Below are 16196 nucleotides of genomic sequence, written 5' to 3' on the forward strand. Positions count from 1 at the left end.
CTCAAAAGAAAAATTAACGTTACCTATATCGAATATATAAAAGCTTCTACATGCAGATGTACCCCCAGCCCAGCCTATGCAACCAGTCTGCCTCCTTCTACACTCCCTTTCACTCCCTTGGACTACTGTTTGCATAAGTCGGGCACACATGAGGTATTATGTACAGAAAACCCTCAATCGTCCTTCGTTATCCCAGGCAGTTAAAGCCTTGGCCATCTAAGTGGTCCAGCAAAGTGTCGGGCACCACACCGTTTTCAGTCCACATGACTGGCTGACACTGTATTCGACTAAAACTCTCCCTAACAACCTTTTCACACCTTGCAACTTCTCAGTTGATCAACAGATTTTCATGTACTACAACACAGTTATATAGCGACCCTTGTTCCTCCAAAAGAAAAATGCTAAACCGACATAACTTTAGGAAAGGAACTCCTGCTTGTCACGGTAGAGATAACAAAATAAACAAAAAGGCAGTTAACATAGTTAATAAACAAAAGAGCATGAAATAAATCAGAACATAAAAGTAATGAGAAACACAGGTCGCAACTTAAAACAACGTAGGTCATAGAATAAAATAAAACGAAATAAACTTAGAGAGATTTTCTGAAAGAGGAGAAAGAAATAAAAGTCAATCGCTCCTATAATGTCTCCACCAACTTCCAAATATAGTTAATGATAATAATAATGCGAAGAATGGAATAAAATAATATGAAATAAAATAGAATATAAAGGATAAGAAATAAAAAATTAAAATAGAAGAAAGTATAAGGAATGCAAGAAATAGAATCAGTACACAAAGTAAGGAAAGTAACCCGAGTAAAGAAATAGGTAAATCTTGGCATGACATAAAACAAAATGTAAGAATAAACCATGTAAAATAGAAATAAACAGCTAGAATAATACCACTCAAGATGAACAAATGGAGATCAGTGTGAATTGAAACAAATTTAACAAACTCCCTACCTCCCCCCTTTGCGACACTAGCTTTCGCATACAGGGAGTTTCACACTCGACTTGACTGGAACTCTGTTTCTTGAAACCCCTCATCTTGAGCCCTGCCCATTAGTTCATAGAGACGATTTTCAACGTCTGGGTCAAGTACATTCTCCCTTCTGGTGAGTTCTTCCATTGGGCCTAGGACTATCAGTTGTTTCTCAATGACATTAGTGAAAGTTTTAGAACAGATCTTCCCACAGCATGCAGTTATGCAACACACCAGGGCAGCCACTATCACTACGCCCAACATCACCTTAAGTACCCAGCCCAGAAAGGTGGTCCCAAAGGAGCCTATGGTGTTTGTCAGTGACGCCCAACCTGATGAGAAGAAGTTTCCTACTCCTGACCAGTCTAGCCCTTTGTCCTTCCCTGCATGGTAATGGGCTACATCTCTTACTCGTATCAGATTGGACATGGCCTCTTGGAATTGGTTGTCCAAGTCAGGGTTATACGCTGCGGGGATCCAAGTACAACAATCTTCCCCAACTATCGCACACATGCCTCCTTCCTTTGCTGCTAGCCAGTCAACTACCAGACGTAATTGAAGCGTCATCTTATTGTTTGCGACCAAGCTCTCGGTTAACCAGTTCAGTCTTTCATTAAGGACATCCAACGCCGTTATTGTGTAGTTCATGAATTGCTGTTGATTGTAATAAACGAAATTTATCCATTTAATGTTTTCTGAAACCATCAGGGCTGTCCCAATGATTGGTATTGCAGCTACAAATCCCCCTATAACCCTATCCCGGGCAGTGAATTCGGTTGGCACGTCTTCTATTGAGGTCATTTTAAAACTCGGCAGACTTGAGTCGGAGGATCTTTTAGACCGTTTGATAGCATTGTCTATGTAATCAGTGGAATTTAGTCTGGATAGGGGAAGGATATTTGTTCTCTGCCCTATCCTCACCCACGCACACGTACCTGACCAATTCCATGGCAGTGTTTTCCGTAAACCATATTTTGGTCCACAGGCCCAGAAGAACTCGTCAATTGGAGTCATTGTTGCTATTATGCCTGGGTGATATGGGCTAAATCCGTTTTCCAGAGCACAAACGGCATGCACTGGATTTGGGCCTGCAGATGGACATGCGTCTAGTACTCCCCAAGTACCACTTAAGTCCCTTGTCCATGTGTGCCCACACCTTCCCTTAAAGGTGCCCACATCCTCCCAGTCATCCCCAAGATCATCGGGGATGGTGCCACGCCATCTTGTCTTATTTTGAGCTGGGCCATGAAAGCACTCATATTTTGCCGTTCTGTCTACTGCATAGTCCTTTATCCATGCATCTTGGCTTTCAGTTATGTTTGGGAACTTCCTTTTACATACATCCAATACTAGTACCCCATTTTGGAAACGGTTGGGATTGTTCCAAGGATGGTCTGCACTACCAATTTCAAGTACACACCGGGGAAATGAAACGTTTTCCACATTTCCACCCCAGGCAGGAAACCCTTTCTCCACACCAGATTCCTCTTGTTTCCACCCATCTAACAAAGAAAATGGGACCGGAACAGCATAGGTTTTCAACCACTGTTTGGAACACACATAACAGTCCCCTTCAGGATATAAAGATCTGGCTGTAAAGTCTGCCCAGTGGAGCCAGGCATTGGTTTCAAACCATTCAGAAATGTCATTTGTGAGTTCACGCTTCTTGCGGGGATGTCCTGTGTTAGCATCCCACCGACGCATGTAAATGTCGGCAGGGGACCAATTATCAGGGTCCTTAGTTGTTCGTTGTAGACATGCAAAGTAGTGCTGGTCCCCTTCCTGCATGCCTGTTACCTGCATCATAATTCTTCTTTGCTCGACATCGTTCCAAACTTTTGCCCTAATCTCTTTCGCGACATGTATTTCGCGCGGCTCTTCCTGCTGTCCGCTGCTAAAATTAGCCAGTCTTTTAAAGCCTCCTGACTGCCACACCCACACGGATTCAACTGTGTCTGGGGTGTAGGGACATCTCATAAGGGCATCGTTTCCTGATACCTGGGAGCCAACAGGGGTACTTTGGGCTACCTGCAGGTCATCCCTGCCCAACCCCCTCTCAAGTTCAACGCCCTCAGGTGTCAGGGTCATACCCTTGGTCAACTCTGTTTGTGTGTCCAAGTCTCCCATTCCTCCGTTGCCTGAACTAGTTATGCCTAGCATTTCGTCCTCCTGGGGGATATCTGTTCCCAGGGGTGTCAGTGTCTGTGTCTGTGTCTGATTTGCTTTCACCTTCGGACTCATCATACTCCCAGTATGCTGCTGTGACTGGGTCATCGTCAGTTCCGAAAAGGTGAGGTCTGGAGAGGAGGTTGGCTTGTCGTACTGCATAGTCATCAGGGAACTCTGATAAGAGTCTTTCCCATGCACCCCCGTCGTCAGCTGCTGAATCAGACCATGACCCACCTGATGGTGCCGGTCTACGGAAAGTTTCGGGGTCAAGGAGTTCATCGGGGAAGAGGTCTTCGACGTGCTCCTGCTCTGCCCCGTGCCCTCCCACACTCTCTCGATCGCTGGGTGGTTGGGAGTCTTCTTGGGGCCCAACGCCTCCTGGCTCGGGCCCGTATTCTGGAGTGTTTGGGTCATTAAGGTCTTCCAAGAACCCTCCGCTGACGAAAGGTTGGTCTGCTGGCCACCTCTCAATGTCTGGAAGCTCGTTTCCGACGTTGAGGGGGCTGGGACGTTCATCACGGGATCTCCTCTGCTCCACGCCTTCCTCTGGCTCCCCTCTAGGTACTTCTGGTTCCTCCGCTGGGGGCGGCTGTCCGTCATCGATGGTTGTAGGGTCATCCGCTCCCCCGTGCTCGGCATCCGGACCCACGACGACCTCTCCTCCTGGCTCGGTGACTGGATCATCCGGCTGCTCAGGTCCGCCACTCTCTGGGTCATCTCGTCCGCGGTCGCTCGGCACGGCAGGTACCCTCCCCTCGTCCCCTCCTTCATCGGGCGCGGGGATACTGGATGGGTCTCCGGCGGCAACCGGATCCACGTTTTCTCCTGGATCTCGACCCTCCCGGAGCTCTGGATCACTGCTATGGTTACCTGCTGACAAAGATTCGGGAGAAAAGAGAGAAGGAGCCCCAGGCCCAGAAGGCCCAGGAGGTATCGGCGGAGTTTGGGACGGCCCTCCGGCTTCATCCCGACCTGGGTCTGCCCCCCTTGGTGGTCCGTCACTGTCATCATCATTGTCACCCCCTCTTGGGGAGGACTCGGGAGGGTCAGGTGGCGGGTCATTCTCACCCTCGGATTCTCCACTTGGTCTTGGTGCCCTGTAACAACAGTTAAGGTGATACCACACATCTGAACCTTCAACTCTTACCGCTCTTCCGGTGGCCTTCACTACCTTGTACGGTCCCTCCGCTCTAGGGTCCAGACAAGATCGGTTGAATACTCTCAGGAACACGTAGTCCCCTGGACGCACCGGCAGCCCTTCTTCCTCTGCATTCCTCCCCAGACGTCTTTCTCTTGCCTGTTGCTCATTATAAATAGTTTTGTGAATATTACACAGTTGCAAAATATACTGTCTTATTTCTCGACTCAACGCCTCGGCGGGCGGTCCCTGTCCATCTCGCAATCTTGGGGTTGGCATAGCCCTCCCCGTGAGCATTTCGTGTGGTGTCAAGTGGGTGCTTCGGTTTACCTCACATCTCATTTTCATTAATGCCAGCGGCAGGGCATCCACCCAGTTCAAACCTGTACTTTGAGTGATTTTTAGTACCTTGTTCTTCAGCGTACCATTTGCTCTCTCCACCATCCCTTGGCTTTGAGGATGATATATACATCCAAACCTCAGTCGTATACGCATGCGCTGGGCTACTTTTTTCCACACGTTAGCGATGAAGCTCCGCCCATTGTCACTGGAAATAGTCTCAGGAATTCCAAAGCGGGGCACCAGTTCTCTTGTCAAAAAGTTAGTAACAGTCTTCTCATCCTGCCTTGGGCTGGGACATGCTTCAACCCATCTCGAGAATCTACACACCACTACTAACACATATCTCATACCTCTCACTGTTTTGATCATGTCTATGTAGTCCATTTGTAAATGTTTAAATGGCCCATCAGGAAGGGGAATGTGTCCTAGGGGTCGTGGAGCTGTACCTTTTCTAATGTTGTTCATACTGCAGATTCTACAATGTCGAAGGACAAAGGATATTCTGTCTTGTAGACCAGGGGCCCAGAATCCTGATTTGAGGACTTGGGTCTTCACCTCCCCTTTTGCACAATGATCAGGTTCATGAGCAACCCAGATAATAGTATCTAAGAAGCTATGTGGCGCTACTATTCGCCCGTCAACAAATCGCCAAAGACCAGTCTGGTCTTGCACTGCACCCCTCTCTTCCCAAGCTTGTTTCTCCCATTCAGAAGCTGCTTCTTGTATAGGTCTTATATGATCATAGTAAAATTCAGGTATTGTTAGGTTTGTTCTTCCTCGCTCACGGATAGGTATCACCCGCCCCCTTAACACCCGCCCTGCAAACTCTCTATCTGTCTCGTTTGTTGGGCTCCAAGACTCAGTGTCATCCTCAGAGTCTCCCTGCACTGGGCATTGGAGCCTCTTCGCAGGTATTGGTATGGGTGTACCCTTAGGTATGCATGGGAAGTCAGCACATAAAGGGCAGTCTGCTCGTTGACAGAGAGCACATATTAATGGCTCGAAGTGGTGGAAGTGTTCATCTCCTATTCCGGAGCTACACCACTCGCAACCCTCGTTTTGCCCCTTCATGTAGGGACAGGGCAACCCTCTCACCTGATGGTAGTGGGGGTGTGGGTCTACCAGCACTCCCATGGTTTTCTCTTCCTCTCGTTCTGGGGTCAGTTTCCTCATGTAGTGCTTATGGCCTTCTACCCACATCCTTGCTTTCTGCTTTCGTCCCTTTCTGAGTGCTATTGACTCGTCTTCTGAGTCTTCTTCCCAATTAGGCTCGCGGCCCTCTACCCAGTTGCAGAGGCCTGATTTCTCTTGCTTCCAATACTTCCCCATTACTACTGCTTTAAGATATTTAGTTAATACAACTGCCTGGCACAGGTCAGGCACAAGTATATCTACTCTATGCCTGCCTATGCACTCTTCAGCTGCTTCTAGTAATGCGGCCATGCTAATGGCTGGGTCATGTCCATACTCCCCACATCCGAATAATGGGACGGTTATCACTCGGGCTTCATATGCTGTACATGTCTGGAATGCATTCTTGTATAACCCTTTCAATACTTGGGCAGACCCTTCAGGCCCAGTCAATCCATTCCTGTATACCATAGGGACGTGTATTATACGATGAAAGGCCCAACCTAAGTTATATGGTTTGGTTTCGAACACTTCTCCTGGCTGTAAAGGGCCTATCTGAGATATCCGGGTCTCACATTCTTCTTGATAGTCATTTCCTGCCAAGTGTTGGATAATTCCTGACACTCCCCCTATATTTGTGAGGTATTGGTCTGTTGGGTTCACCAGGGAATTTCCTAAGTTCGAGGGTGTATATTCTTGTAAAAATACTGGTCTTACGCTGATATTTAATGCTGTTTCTCTGGATACTAATCCTCTAGTAATTGGTATAGGTGTTCGGTTATCTGGATTTGGTACCATCCTCCCCTGTGCTTCATACCCAAACTCCTTTTCCTTCTTGGTACGTCTTCCTCCTCTTTCTTTCCCTATGATGGCGGGTAACATGGTATCAGGGTATCGTGGTTCACAATATCTGCTGGCACACTCCGGGCATTCTGACCTCTGGCACAGAGCACATACTAATGGCTCGACCGTATGTTTGTGATTCTGACTGTCTATCCACTGTGAGCACCACTTACACTCTTCTTTGGATGGGAATGGGCATGGTGCTGGGCACCTAACTCGCACTCCCCTTTCTGCCATTATATGCCATTGGATGGTGGCTGGTTGTACTACCATGACGGTTGTCTCAGGCTTGGTCACCAGATGTCTGGCCTTAAGCGCTGCTTCTTTGGCGACCTCATCTGCCTTTGCGTTGCCCAATGTGATATAGTCCTGCCCTTTGGTATGCGCTTTGCACTTACAAATGGCCAATCTGTCTGGCAGCATCATAGCCTTAAGCAGCTGCACTATTTGATGCATATGTTGGATTGGACTGCCGTCCGTTTTCTTGAATCCTCTTTGTTTCCACTGTGCCCCATGTACATGACACACACTGTGGGCATATGCACTGTCTGTGTGAATGGTCACTTCTTTTCCTTTCCCCAATTGGCACGCTGCAGTTAACGCCTTTAGTTCTGCTAGCTGCGCAGAACATGGCTGGGCACATGGTTCACACATTACTGTCACAAATTGTGAGGTGAGCCATTCAACCACACTAAATCCTGCATGTGTTTTGTTGTCATAGTTATGGCTTGATCCGTCTACAAAGTAGACATTTCCTCTCTCTAGAGGTTCGCTTGCTAAGTCCTCCCTCAATTTTGAAAATGCTTTGGATTGTGCCACACATGCATGTGGTTCTCCGTCATAATCTGCTGGTATGTAATCAGCAGGGTTGGTAGCCATGTCACACGTTTTTATTGTTACATCTACAGCGAATGGAAGGTTATAATATCGTAACTGTCTCTGCGGAGTCAGACAGAACCTTCCCTGCTCTGCTAACTGGGCTATCGCATGGCTTGTGTAAATGGTTACAGGCCATCCCATCGTCAAGGCGCTTGCCTTGGTATAGGCCACATATACGGCATCCAAACTTTGATAACATGGCGGATAACCTTGTGCCACGCTGTCGAGTTTGGTGCAATAGTAAGCAATTGCTTGTCTCCCTCTTCCGACGCACTGGCTCTGAGACAAGATTGCGGCCATATATGTGTCTCGCCCAGGCTCCTTCCTAGTTGTGACATATAGATTAAATGGCTTTGTATAATCGGGCATGGCCAGCGCTGGCGCTGTCTGCATCTGTTGTTTTATTCCCTCAAACGCTTGTTCTGCATCATGGTTCCATGTTAACCGATTTGATAATTTATCCGTACCGGCACTTGTTATCAGAGCCCTCAGAGGGGCAATCTTTTGCTCATAGCATTCTATCCATTCACTGCTGAATCCTATCAGTCCTATGAATGACATTAATTGCTTCACAGTTATCGGTTTGGGTGCTTTAGTTATTGCTGCTATATGTTCAGGGGCTAGCCTCTTCTCTTCTTGGGATATCAGTCGTCCAAGGTAGATTACTTGTGTTTGTGCAAACTGCAACTTTTTCCTGGACACTTTGTACCCTCTTTCTGCCAGCACCTCTAATACTTGTGCTGTGTCCTTCTCGCACGTTTCTTTGTCAGGCGAAGCTATTAATATGTCATCGACATACGACAAGAGGATTGATTTGCAATCTACGTGTTTTAGATCTTCCGTTAACACTTGATTGAACACGTGCGGCGAGTGCTTAAACCCCTGGGGGAGTCTAGTGTACAAGAGAGTCTTTCCTTCGTATTGGAACGCAAATAGGCCGTGGCATGATGATGCTACTCGTACTGCGAAGAATGCTTGTACTAAATCAAGTACCGAGAAGTATTTGGCCTCTTTTGGGATATTGGTAAGTAATACGTGTGCATTTGGCACGTCTGCAGGATAATCCTCAACTATGTCATTGATAGGCCTTAAATCTTGTATCATTCTCCATCGAACTCCATCTGCCTTTAGTATGGGCCAAATGGAGGTGTTACAGTACGCCTTTGCCACTTCTTGCAGTACCCCTGCCTTGAGTAGCTCCTCGATGGTTCCCCGTATTCCCTCTCTGGGCTCGTCACCCAGCCGATGTTGACGCTGGAATGGAAGCACTGCATGGGGTTTTAGCTTAAATTCTACCGGGCTGGCTGATGTTATCAGTCCGATATCTCCATCCCCTTGGGACCATACTGACTTTGGTACATGGGCTAGCTGCAAGTCTATTGGATCACTTGGTTCTGTTTCATCTAGTATTGTGCACACTCCTGCTGTTCTTTTCTGCTTACAGGGCTTGTTCCTACAGATAGGGCACTTTTCCCTACGGCATATCGCGCATCCTAATGCCATAAAATCATGGTTGTGTTGGGGTGTCTCATCTGATGAGTCGGGTGTTTCTAATTCCGTACTCTCTATCCTCCGGTTATCTCTTGGATAGAGGTTAGGCTTGGGCGCATGGCTGCACCATTCACAATCATCTTCTCCATAGGGACATGGTTCTGGACACCGAATTAGTCTACTCCCATCTGCCCCATGTCCCTGCCATCTTGCATAATGAGAGCGAAATGCGAACCGGTCCCAGTCTGGGTCTTTGGAAGTGAATGGGACATGGTTGTCTGTGTCCCAACACCTATATCCTGATCCCCCAAACAGCCTATAGAGACAGTAGGGGTTTCCGTATGGACAATCTTTGGTGTACTTAACTTCTGGATCTCCGGAGTCTGCATTTTCATCCAGTATTACTACCTGTGGGCTTCCCCAGTATTTCTCTGGGTACCCTTCATTCGTGAGTTTGTACATTTGATTTCCTCCACTTCCAGAGCTAGATAATTGCCATCCTTCTCGCTTTTCCTGGAGGGGCTGCCACTCAGCATATCTCGCCCTTAGCATTATGGGGCCCATATCTTGGGCCCGGAATCCTCTCCCCACTCTGAGGGTGATATGTGGAGTGGTTCCTGGCATCTGGAAGTGATGTATAAGTTTCTCTCGTAATGGTCCTTTCCCGAATCGCACATCAGCAGCTATTCCTTCAGCCGCAATAATAATGGCGTGTATTTCCATTGGATATAAGGTTTCTGGGTCCATATCTCTTAACCACTTCTCTTCCCTCTCCTTATTAATTCCCTTATCAAACTGTAATGTACAGTGATATGGCGTCCGTGGTGTCCTTAGTAATTCATGTGTTTCTCTTTTAAAGACTTCTCGCTCGATTCTTTCAGTTATGTGTTTGATATTTGGTTCGAAATTACTTATCCAGTATACTTGTCGTGGTTGGTCAATTTCAGATCTATACCACTCTGGGTCTGCTGTTTCTTGAGCCTCAGGTGTATCAACAAGTCTTGCTACCATTTGCTTTGATAGTCCTGGAATCTCAACTCCCTCGGGTGTACACTCTATACTCAGTCCCAATCTACAGAGCGCGTCTCTTCCAAGGAGGTTGACTGGGGTACTTTCAGCTATTAATATTGGAATTTTGATTTCCCTGTCTTCAATTCTAATTGTCACTGGAACGGTCATGGGGCTCAATTGTGTTTCCCCTGAAAAGCCAACAGTCTTCCGGAATTTTCCTTTGGACAACGGGAGGTGCAGGGCATCTATTGGCTGAAGACAGGTGTATGTGGCGCCAGTGTCGACTAAGCATTTAACGCTCTTCCCCGCAATGAGTACCCTGAGCTGGGGTTCTCCATCGGCTCCTTTTGATATTACAAGGAGCTGACCCTCCCTTGGCTTTTCTGGGCCTCGTCAATAAGGGGCTCCCCCATACGGGGAAGCTGGCCCTTGGGCTCCGGTTTGTGTTTGTGGGATTTGTTGCAGTCCTCCTGCCCCTGTGTTGGTTCCTGTTGGGTCATTCACAGCCTGTTGTTGTTGCTGTCCAAGTTGCTGCGGGTTCAGGCCCTGTTGGCTCAGCCATTTGGGGCAATTTCTCTTTATGTGATTCAGGTCTCCGCATGTCCAGCAACCTGGTTGGTTATTGAATTGTTGTTGGTTACCTTGGTTATTTCCCTGGCCCTGTCCTCCCTGTCTTCCCTTTTGCTGTCTATTTGGGTTCCACTGTCTCTGTCCTTGGCCTCTCTGCTGGTTGTTTACCAAGGTTTGAATTGATTGTTGCAGGAGCCCTAGTTGCTGTTGTGTGGCGAGTTGTGCTTGTTCCAGGGCACTCACAGGGGCACCCACAGGGGCACTCACAGGGGCATTCGCAGGGGCACTCACAGGAGGCTGACTCCCGCCTCCTGGTGCTTGTTGAGGGGTTAGATTGGTTCCTTGATTTACTACGGCAGCCTGGATTCCCAGTTTCTCCTTTTTGGCATTCTTGCTTACCTCCTGGATCTGCATTTGAGTTAATTTGTATAGTGCGTCTTCATTGCGGCGTTTTCTCTCTTCTTGCTCTTCTCTGTATGAGTTGACATGGTAGACCACTATGGTGGTGAATTCTTCCCGTGAGGTGGTTTCTATACGTGATTCCGCCTTTACTTTTGCCCTCACGGCCTCTGGGAGAGCATTCATGATTGCTTTCCTGAACATCATGCGGTCAGCCGGTGCAGAGTCAGGTTCTCTGTCCATTCTTATCTTATACTCCTGTGCTGCCTTGCTGATGAATACTGCTGGGTTGTCATCGTCCTTCATTTTTCCTATAAAATCTCCTGTGCATCTAGTCGGGTACTTTTTCCGTAGCTCCTCCCAAATCTTCGAGCGGAAGTGGTTCAGGTTGTAGCAATCCTTAGCGGAATGTGACATGATGTCCCCTAGTCCTGCTGCCTTAAAGACAGCATCAGTGTCTGCATATCCTATAGTTTTGTTGAGGAGGTACTTCACATCTCCTAGGGTCACATGAATGTTGATCATTTCCTTTTCAAACTGGCTTATCCACATTCCTGCCCCGTCCTCCAGCACTGGCAGTTTGTTCATGCAGGACTCACAGTCGCTGTGCTTCCATGGTTCATAGTTGATTCGGTTGTTCTTGATTACCAGTGGGGCCATTATTTCTGCTTCATGCTCCGATTCATCTGTCTCCTCCTCCATGGGCCTGGGTCGGTGCTTTTGTCTCTTCTTATCTTCTTTCCGTTCCTTTTCCAATCCTTTCCTGGATTTGTTGATGCCCTTTTTAACTCCGCATTCTATCTCGTCCAGCCCTTTCTTCATTCCTCGGCGCATGGTGCTGACTCCTTTTTCTACTCCTTTCTTCATTTTCTTGAGGCTCTTCAGGCCTAGAGCAGTCATGGCCGGGGATAGGAGCAACATTGTTTCTCGCTGGTCGTCGTTCAGTCGTATCTTGACTATCCCTTGTTGACAGGCTGGATTTTGGGATTGTCGTCTGTGTTGTGTCAACCCTCTGGCTCCTCTGAACATCTGGTGACAGGAGGGACACTCGCCTTCCCTCATGGGTATGGCATATCCTACTGCTCCTTCTGGATCTCTTAGTGACCCGTGTTCATCTTCCTCGTCTTCTTCTTCCTCATATCCGTCTTCTTCCTTCTCGGATTCTTCCTCGGAGCCTTCCTCATCATCGTTGTCCTCCAGGATCTCATGTAAGGTCCGGGTCAGATTCAGTATGTCTTCACTGTCGCGGACCGTATCTTCTCTTAGTTTGCGCGCGTCAGCTTTGACTTTCTGGGTTTCTTTCCACAATTCCCTGTTTTCCTCACGGGTCTCCTGTCTTGTCCTTTCAATGACTTCTCCCAGTTTTCTTAGGGCTTCTTCCGTCCGGGCTGCCCTTGAATTGACGTTCTCCATTTGTTGTTCAATTATCACTCCTGTCATCAGATCGTCATGCTGTCCTCGTTCCAGACCCTTCAGCCAGTCCTCATGTCGACTTTGTCGCTTGTCGACGTGGTTGCCCAGGAGTCTTACCTCATTCTTGAGATCTTGATGGTGTGCGCGGATTTCTCCTCGCTCTCTTCTTGCTTCAGTGTTGACCCTGTCTTGTAAGGTGAATTTGTCATTGAATGCTTCGTTCATCCTGTCTTGGATATTCCATAGTCCTCTCTCAGCCCATTGCGGGAGAGAGGATCTCTGCTCTGTTGCTGGTTCCTTGCTTCCATGCCCCTCAGTCGTCCTCCTGGTGGGTTGGCTGACGACGAAGGTGCTTCTTTGTGTAGTTGCACTTGGTTGTCCTGGATGCTGGCTGGTCACACTGCTTCGTCTCACTTCTGCCCTTCCTCCTGGGGAACTAGTCCTGGAGCTTGGGTCTTGGAACGTTACTGCTGGTCCGCTCCCTCTCAGCTCGCTTTCTTCCAGTATTCGGTTGTATTGGGCGGCTCCTTCTCTGTCCCAGGACTCCAGCAGCGCTGTGGTCTGGGCCGCAAGGTTATCTGGGTTGACACTCTCCAATAGTGTTTCGTGTCGGGTTGCCATGCTTGTGGGACTCACTGCACGGCTTCCTCCTGATGTTGGGTCCATCGTTGGTCTTAAAGGGCTCATCGCACGGTTTCCTCTACTTACCTGCTCCATCGAGTCCCCGACTGTGATTGGGGACTGTAGGGCAGAGGGTCGGTCTTGCTCCCTTTCAGGCGGGCATGCTGGAGTCGAGGTCATCATGGCAGGTCCTCTGCCGTCCCTTCCTCCTGGCATTCTGGTTGTCATTGGTTGAGGGCGAATATGCATTGCGTCCTCAACCAGTCCTCTTGCGGCTGCTCTTCCATCACCTAGGGCATTTACCAGGGTCACTAGTTCATCAGTGGGCCCCTTAAGCCCTATTGAATCCAGATGTACTTCGTCCCCAACATCAATGTTAGGGCACATCCAGGCCGGAACCTGATGGTGCGGGGCGCACTGGTGTTTTCTTGATCTTGCTATCTGTGTATATGGTGGGCCTCCCGTGGGTCCTTCTCTCAGTGTTGGAACTGCAGGATAGAGCTGGTTTGGTGGGCTAACAGAAGGGCATGCCCCTGTGGCAGGGGCATATGGAGGGGGCCTTGCTGGCCCTGGGTCCCCAGCTGCCTCAATTTTCTTGTTCTTTTCCTTCATCTTGCTTTCCTCGATGTGTTGCGCGCCTAGTCTCATGAACTCCTTCAGGACTTCAAGCTCTGTTTCTCGTTTAACGAGCCTTTTCTCTCCTCTTTCTGCTTTTTTATAGTTTTTTATTTTCTCCTCCATCTGCACTAGCAAGGACATTAGGAGTGATCCTTCTTTAGGCCATGGGGTGGCGTCCTTTTTAGTCCTCTCAGCCCATTTTTTACTTACATTTTCCACGACCAGCCGACTGGCCGCATTACTCCTGATGACCATTTGTATTGGGGTTATTTCTGCCATGGTGCGTGATCTGTTTATTAACGCCCCTTATGCTTTTTGGAAAGTTGTGGAAATCTATCGATATTGTACCGTGTATTTAAAGAATCTCTTTTAGGGGTATGCTGATGAGTGACTGCAAAATATATTAGTTGTGTTCTATTAGTTTTAACTCTATGTATACTAGCAGTGCTAGTCTTGAGCTACAGTGTACAGTATGTACTTCACTTTCCCCTAAGGGATTTAGTTTTACTTCACTTATTGCGTAATTTCCGTCTTCTGTTTTCCTAATTATCAAGACTTTACTTTGTTTTTGATTGCAATAGGTATGATCTGCATTCATTTCATAAACCCGTTATGATTAATTACCCAGTTCCACACCTTATTTCAGTTTTCCGCCTTCTTCCTTTTATTTAAAATTTATTTGAGTGACATACAAAACATAGTCCCCTTTGTGATCAAGTTTATTTTCGGGGACACCGTGACCCAATACAATTTTGTCTAACAGTGCATGACTAACATAAGTACCTTGTGGTCTATTTACTTTGAAGTTCAGCAATGGTTTGATTTCATAAACAGTGCCCTTCATGCAGCAGCTCTTAAGGAGCTGTCCGTGCCTAGTCACATACAATGTCCTTTAATATGGCATTCATCGATACAAACAGTCCAGGTAAATAAGTGCTTAGACCTTTTTCACACAGAGTAACATAGAGTTATACCAATGTTAAATGCAAGAACTTCTTCAAAGGTTTTAAGGCATACAGGCTATAGTCACCTTGGGCAATCTTTTATTCACTGCTCTTGCTTTCCGTCCTTCTAGTATGCTTGTACAATGAATCAATCAGAGCTCGTCTCACTAGTTCTCCTGGACGGAGAATAGCACAGGATTCATCAATTACCCTGTGTAGGGCCAAGTAAGGCAGGTCAGTGGGAAGGCTAGACCTGTTGTTTGTGGTGCGCTTAGTTTTAGCATTCACCTGGAATTTAGATCTTGTGTTCACTTGGTATTTCCCTGTACCTTTTAAGTTCAGTATGGTAATCTCTGTCCCTGACACCAGGGTGCTTGGGCACCACTTTCCCTCAGGAAGCCTCCTCGTGGTGCGAGGCCCTCGCCACTTTAATCTCTCACTTTCTTGCTCAAGTTGTGCTATCTCTCTATTCTTTCTCTCGATCACGTTACCAATCTCTGCTTCTTCTCCCTCTTGGCTCAAATTTGACACATAAGCTTCCTTCCACGCATGCAACTCACTCTCCCCCTGAGTTATGATCTCATCAATCCTTTCCCCAGACACACCCCTCCCCAGTAATCCTTGTCCCCACTGTTTTAGCTTTGCTATCTGCTTCTCGACACGCACGCTAAACCTTGCCTCAAGAAGCGCTCTGTTGTGCTCCCAATCCTCACTATCTTGCCTTGCAATTGTCCCTGACGTTCCCTCGCCAGGATCTTCTACCTCCCTAGCCTCTTGCCCTGCCTCCTCTACTTCGTCTCCTTGCTGATCCTCATCTATAAATGGGCTGTCAGCAAGAGCGAATATGTATTCTTCTATGTCGTGAAGATCTGGCAGAACATCAGTAAGAAAGTTATCATTAAGTTCATCACAGTTTTCCGGTACAGTCGGGCTATAGGGGTTAGGTGAGTCGGGTGGGGCTTCTTCCACTTGGGGCTGTACGGGTGGGGCTTCTTCCACTAGGGGCTTTACGGGTGGGGCTCCTCCCGCTCGGGGCTGTGCTAGGTAAGATGGGAGCTGGAAGTCGAGTGGATAGCCACTGCGTGCACGGAGTCCGTCAATCAGCCACTTCTCCACAGCCTCAAACACATCACACTCATCGCACAACGTCGTGGTCCCGGATACGAGATACTTTACAGGCTTTATAGGAAGCTCTTCAATGACCAGGGTCCTTTTCATCTACCATTAACACAAAAACAAAGGCAACATTCACACTTTAGTTCACATTCATACACCTTTTAAGCATTTATCAAAACCCAAGCTCTTCAAAGCACGGTTTACTTCAGCAATTCACAATAGCTATTCATATTTTAGGCCTTTAAACAAACAAAGAGACAGACAAACATACCGCAGCCAAAAACCCTTAGCTACCCGGGATCCCGATAACCTGTGAGAGAACCTTCTCACAAAATGCGCATACCACGGCAAAGCCGCAAACCTTCTTGCAAGACAACAAACAAAGACAGACAAACACACCGCAGCTAAAAACCCTTAGCTACATGGGTACCCAAATCCAGTGAGATAACCTTCTCACAAATGCGCATACCACGGCAGAGCCGCAAACCCCCTTGCAAGGAAAACAAACAGACAGACCAACATATAATAC

The 16196-nt window shown here is 47.7% G+C and overlaps 2 protein-coding genes across 2 annotated transcripts; both read right to left on the minus strand.

Annotated features, from left to right (window-relative positions):
- Window positions 1-862: 862 nt before the first annotated feature.
- On the minus strand, window positions 863-4189 carry LOC134459827 (uncharacterized). Its single transcript, XM_063212279.1, has one exon. The coding sequence runs from the start codon at window positions 4163-4165 to the stop codon at window positions 1004-1006; it is 3162 nt and encodes a 1053-aa protein (XP_063068349.1). The 5' UTR covers window positions 4166-4189; the 3' UTR covers window positions 863-1003.
- A 6190-nt stretch (window positions 4190-10379) lies between these two features.
- Window positions 10380-12989, minus strand: LOC134459557 (uncharacterized). The gene has a single exon (XM_063211916.1). The coding sequence runs from the start codon at window positions 12987-12989 to the stop codon at window positions 10380-10382; it is 2610 nt and encodes an 869-aa protein (XP_063067986.1).
- Window positions 12990-16196: the final 3207 nt, after the last annotated feature.

This window comes from Engraulis encrasicolus, chromosome 12 (assembly GCF_034702125.1).
Source record: "Engraulis encrasicolus isolate BLACKSEA-1 chromosome 12, IST_EnEncr_1.0, whole genome shotgun sequence".
NCBI classification, from domain to species: Eukaryota; Metazoa; Chordata; class Actinopteri; order Clupeiformes; family Engraulidae; genus Engraulis; species Engraulis encrasicolus.